The following is a 4777-nucleotide window of genomic DNA, read 5'->3' on the forward strand; positions in this document are numbered from 1 at the left end:
TAATCAAATGGTTGTATTGACCTACAAAATGTAAGCAATATACTGAAGTGAAGAAATATGTCATGTAAGGAGAGAGGAGAAGTTACAGAACTGCTAATAACAAAGGAGGAATCATAGAATTTTCAGATAAAAATATTCACAGTACAATTTTAATCAAAGACAGAACAACAAACTGGATAAAAATTCTACATGATTAAAATACAAATTTCTTTAGCCAAAATGCTTTACTTTTTGTCATCTCAGAAGTCTAAAACCAGTGAACTTATCACTTAAAATTATTCTCCCAAGTTCTTGTAAGGCCTTCTTAATGTCTTTGTTCCTCAAGCTGTAGATGAAAGGGTTCAGCATGGGGGTGATGATTGTATACATTACTGAGGCCACCATGCCTTTCTCAGAAGAGGAAGATGCATCAGAACTAAGGTACACACCAAGGCCTGTCCCATAGAATAAAGAAACCACTGATAGATGAGACCCACAGGTTGAAAATGCTTTAGATTTTCCATCTGTTGATGGGATTTTAAGAATAGAGGTAACAATTTTGGAATAGGAATAAATGATCCCTGAGAAAGGAACAAAGCCAAGGACACATGTCACTATATAAAGAAGAATATGATTGATTAGTGTGTCTGAGCAGGCTATAGTGAGGGCCTGAGCAAGCTCACAATAAAAATGTTTAATTACTTGATTGGTACAGAAGGAGAGTCGCAGCATCAACAGACTCTGAATCAGAGAATATGAGAAGCTAGTGAACCACGATACCAGAACCAGCAAGCCACTTAGATGAGGATTCATAATGACTGGATAGTGAAGGGGGTGACAGATGGCCACAAATCGGTCATAGGCCATCACAGTGAGGAGAAGTGTGTCCATGCCTCCAAAGACCATGAAAAAATACATCTGGATGATGCATTCTGCATAGGTGATGGACTTGCTCTGTGTTTGAATGTTTACCAACATCTTAGGGATAGTTGTTGTGATAAAACAAATGTCAGAAAAGGAGAGATTAGATAGGAAGAAGTACATGGGAGTATGCAGGTGAGAGTCAATGCTAACAGCCAGAATGATGAGCAGATTCCCAAGCACAGCGACCACAAAGATGAACAGAAACAGTCCGAATAGCATGGGTTGATGCTCTGGATCTTGGGAAAACCCCAGAAGTAAAAATTCTAAAGTACTTGTTTGGTTTCCTGGTTTCATGTTGTTGACAAAGAAGCTAGACACTTTTGGGAGAGAAAGATTGGGAAATATACACCACAGTCTCTAAGGTCTCTGTCCTCATATGTATTGAAAGAACTGGATGTAAAGTTTTATTACAATAAAATTAGGAATCCTGCATTTTCTTATTCATTAAAAAGATGGTCTCATAGTATTAACCTTTCCTTTGGGAGGCTTGTCTTTTTTTCTTATCTCATTTTGAACTACTAACTCTACAAATTTTAAACCATATGAATCCCAGAGAACCTCTGGAAGTAGTTATATCAGAGCACTCAGCTTCCAAAAGTGCTGTAAATCCTTTCTCTATGATGGATCCAACTTTGATTCCCAATCTCATTTCTCAACACTTTTTAGTTGTTCCATGAAATTCTGATCATTCAGAAAGGTTTTTGTTTGTGAACATGATCTTACATTCTTGGTATCCATTCCTTTTGAAATCTCTTTCTTCTTTTAGAAACCTTTATCTTCTTAATGCCTGCCTTGTTTATGTATGTGATACATTTCTTCACTGTCTGGTTGATTCCCATTCCCATCAGTTCTCAATACCAGGTGATTATTTGACAAAGAGGGAGATTTTCACACTTATTTGGCAGCTGAATTAGTAAATCAATGAACATGTTAAAAATAATTTTTTACTTTGGTAACATTTCCACTTCAATCTGGGCATCTTTCCAAAATCTTCAACAACTTTAGCTCTAAAGAAAAGTATTATAGAGATAAGATAAGTAAGATAGGAGGAAGGTTAAAAAAAAGTCTCTACTTATTACTATGGCCCTTCAATCAATTCTAATTCATTCATTTCCTCGCACAGATACCTACATGTCCAAACAAGTTATAATATTTTCCCTTATACTGATTTTTCATGTAATCATACTATGCACCTTTCTTACAGAAACATCAAGAATAATCTATTCCTGAGTCATCAACACCATGGCTCATGGTTCTTTCCTCAATTTCTTGCAATTAGAACCAAGGTAATTGGAAGAATAAATACAGAAATTGAATGTTACAAGACATTTACAAAGAATTGACAGGGATGGCTGTGTTTAAAATATAAATAAAAGTTTCTTCTAAACTTTCATCTTTGAAAATACTCATACTAATTTTCTTCATCCTTTCATTTGCATGTAAAATGACCAAACACCTTCCATATCTGAGTAAAAACCCCTCTTCTTAAATGTGATTAAGGTAAGAAGATATTCAGTCAGAAGCATGTCTTTATTTCCTGGATAATCAAATATTACTTCTTTAAACCAAAGTTTAAGATAAAATTAATAAACATGTTCTATGATAAGTGTAATATAAATGACAAAGAGAAAGCAGAAAGCATGAACCTTAAATCTGAAAGATAAAGTAGAGGGTCTGGATGCTACAGGCATGGAGGTATTCAGAAGTCACATGGGCTGGGATTATAGCTCAGTGTTTATATGCTTGCTCAGCATCTGCAAGATTCTAGATTTCATCCAAGAAATACACAAAAATTTTGTTCACTGCAGTGTTAGCCTATCTCATGAATTCCTACCGATAGTAAAAGCAACAACTAAACTATTATTTAAAAGAACTGTGACATTATAAATACCACCCTCTTAAGTAGCTCACATATAAGAAACAATCTACTTGTTCTGTTCCTAGTGTCTAGTATTGCTGGAGAAAAAGGTGAGTTATATCAGTAAGTACCAAAGACTTGGTTTAGACTTTCATTGGTTCTTGAAAGTTTTGTGGAAACTCTTCTTTAAGAAAAGTTTCCTTGGGCGGGTCTGTGTTTGATGTAGTGAAAATAACAATGCAGTTTTGTTTTAACACTCACATTTTCACCTCTGACAAGTAGAGATGGATGTAGGAGGTGGTAGTTTTAATACCGAATAATTAAACACTAGGATAAAGTTTATTTGCTTAGTGGGATCAGAGGGCATCTTTTTTTTTTTTTACTAATTGGATATTTTTTTATTTATTTACTTTTCAAATGCTATCTCCTTTCCTGGTTTCTCATCCATAAACCCCCTATTTCATTCCCCCTCCCTCTTCTTCTATGAGGATGTTCCCCCACCCATTCACCCACCCCTCCTGCCTTCCTGCCCTGACATTCTCCTACACTGTGGGGGATCAAGCCTTGGCTGGGCCAAGGGCTTCTCCTCCCATTGGTGCAGAGAGCGTGTTTGAATGCAATATGGGTTGGTAAATTAAGGGATGGTGTCCCTGAAGATGGGTGTCTGACAAAAGAATTATCTAGTTGGAGATATGAGAATAATGATTTTTTTAGTAGGGAAAACTAAGAGCCCAAATCAAAGAATCAATCAAGGAAACAAGTGTTCCTAGGAAAAGGGTTCAAGTGCACAGTTGTAAAAGGAATGGTGAAGAATTACATGTCAAATATAGTCCAGGACAACTCCCAGAATACATAGACATATATAGAGAGAGGTAGTGATGGATGGATGATACACAAGCCTTGGATCATAATACACAAGGCTTGATGATGGATGATACAATGCACTGACTACACTGAAAAAATCGCTTTATAAATTATGATTTTTTTTTCCTTGTGGCTTGGACCCAAAAAAAGGATTTAGAACAGAGAAAAGTAAGGATAGAGGCAGAGTAGTATGAGTTTTTCACATCATTATACATGAAAGGAGAAACTCAAGCTCTCTTTAATAGAAGATAAGAAATAAGAATTAGAGCAAGTAGAAAGATTATGCTTGCTAACAGAGTCTGCTTGAGGATGAGACTTACTCAAGTAAATAAAAAAATAATGTAGCCAACGATTCTCTAATGTTTCCAAATCTAAGTGGTATGAGGTAGAGAGGACTTAATAGTTAATCTCTTCTATTCTCCTATTTTTCTTATTTCACCTATATTATTCCAGTGTTTATGCACTAAAGATCTTTGTAGTGTCTCTTCAAAAATCTGTATATTGCTTTTGTTCAATAGAGTAATTAAATGTAAGTAGATACAGGCATAAATTCATCTGCATCTACATAGAGAATTCTCAACAAATAGAAAGGAAATAGTTGGTGTTTGAACAAATGTCTGATCACCTGCTTCTCAGTGCATTTCTGAACATCATCTCATACCTGATCCTCACACACTTTGGCATGTATGCAAAGACCCTAATGCAATGTCTATCCCGTACAAGTATTTATTGCATATCATAGGGGGTAATACTTGAAGACATTTGGACTCCTACTTACTTGAGAAATGATTAATAAAAAGTTTACCCACCATCCTTCCTTGGCAGGGAAGACACCATGATCAAAAATGTGAATAACCATTGTACTCCAGATGTTCTGAGTTCTGAGATTTCCCCAAATGTGGAAAACTCAACTGAAAACTCATAGTTTACAGTAGTAAGATAGTTCCTTCATCTACCTCCTCTTAAATTAAAAAAAAAAATCTTGGTCTTTTAGTCTGTTCTCATCTTCACATTATAAAGGAGAGACACGAATATGCTGTTTATAGATAAATTCAGATTTTAGAAACTAATTTTCTTGATAACAGCAGGCAGACTCTTTTGTCTTGAAGAGAAATTCTAGTAAGCACACCATACAAAAGGAAATTAGGAGTA

At 35.5% G+C, this 4777-nt stretch overlaps 1 protein-coding gene across 1 annotated transcript; it reads right to left on the reverse strand.

The window, feature by feature from the left end:
- Positions 1 to 234: 234 nt before the first annotated feature.
- Or7h7b (olfactory receptor family 7 subfamily H member 7B) lies at positions 235 to 1197 on the reverse strand. Its single transcript, NM_001000594.1, has one exon. It carries the CDS (start codon positions 1195 to 1197, stop codon positions 235 to 237), a length of 963 nt encoding a protein of 320 aa, NP_001000594.1.
- Between the last annotated feature and the right edge of the window lie 3580 nt (positions 1198 to 4777).

Source organism: Rattus norvegicus, chromosome 8 (assembly GCF_036323735.1).
Source record: "Rattus norvegicus strain BN/NHsdMcwi chromosome 8, GRCr8, whole genome shotgun sequence".
In the NCBI taxonomy this organism is placed as follows: Eukaryota; Metazoa; Chordata; class Mammalia; order Rodentia; family Muridae; genus Rattus; species Rattus norvegicus.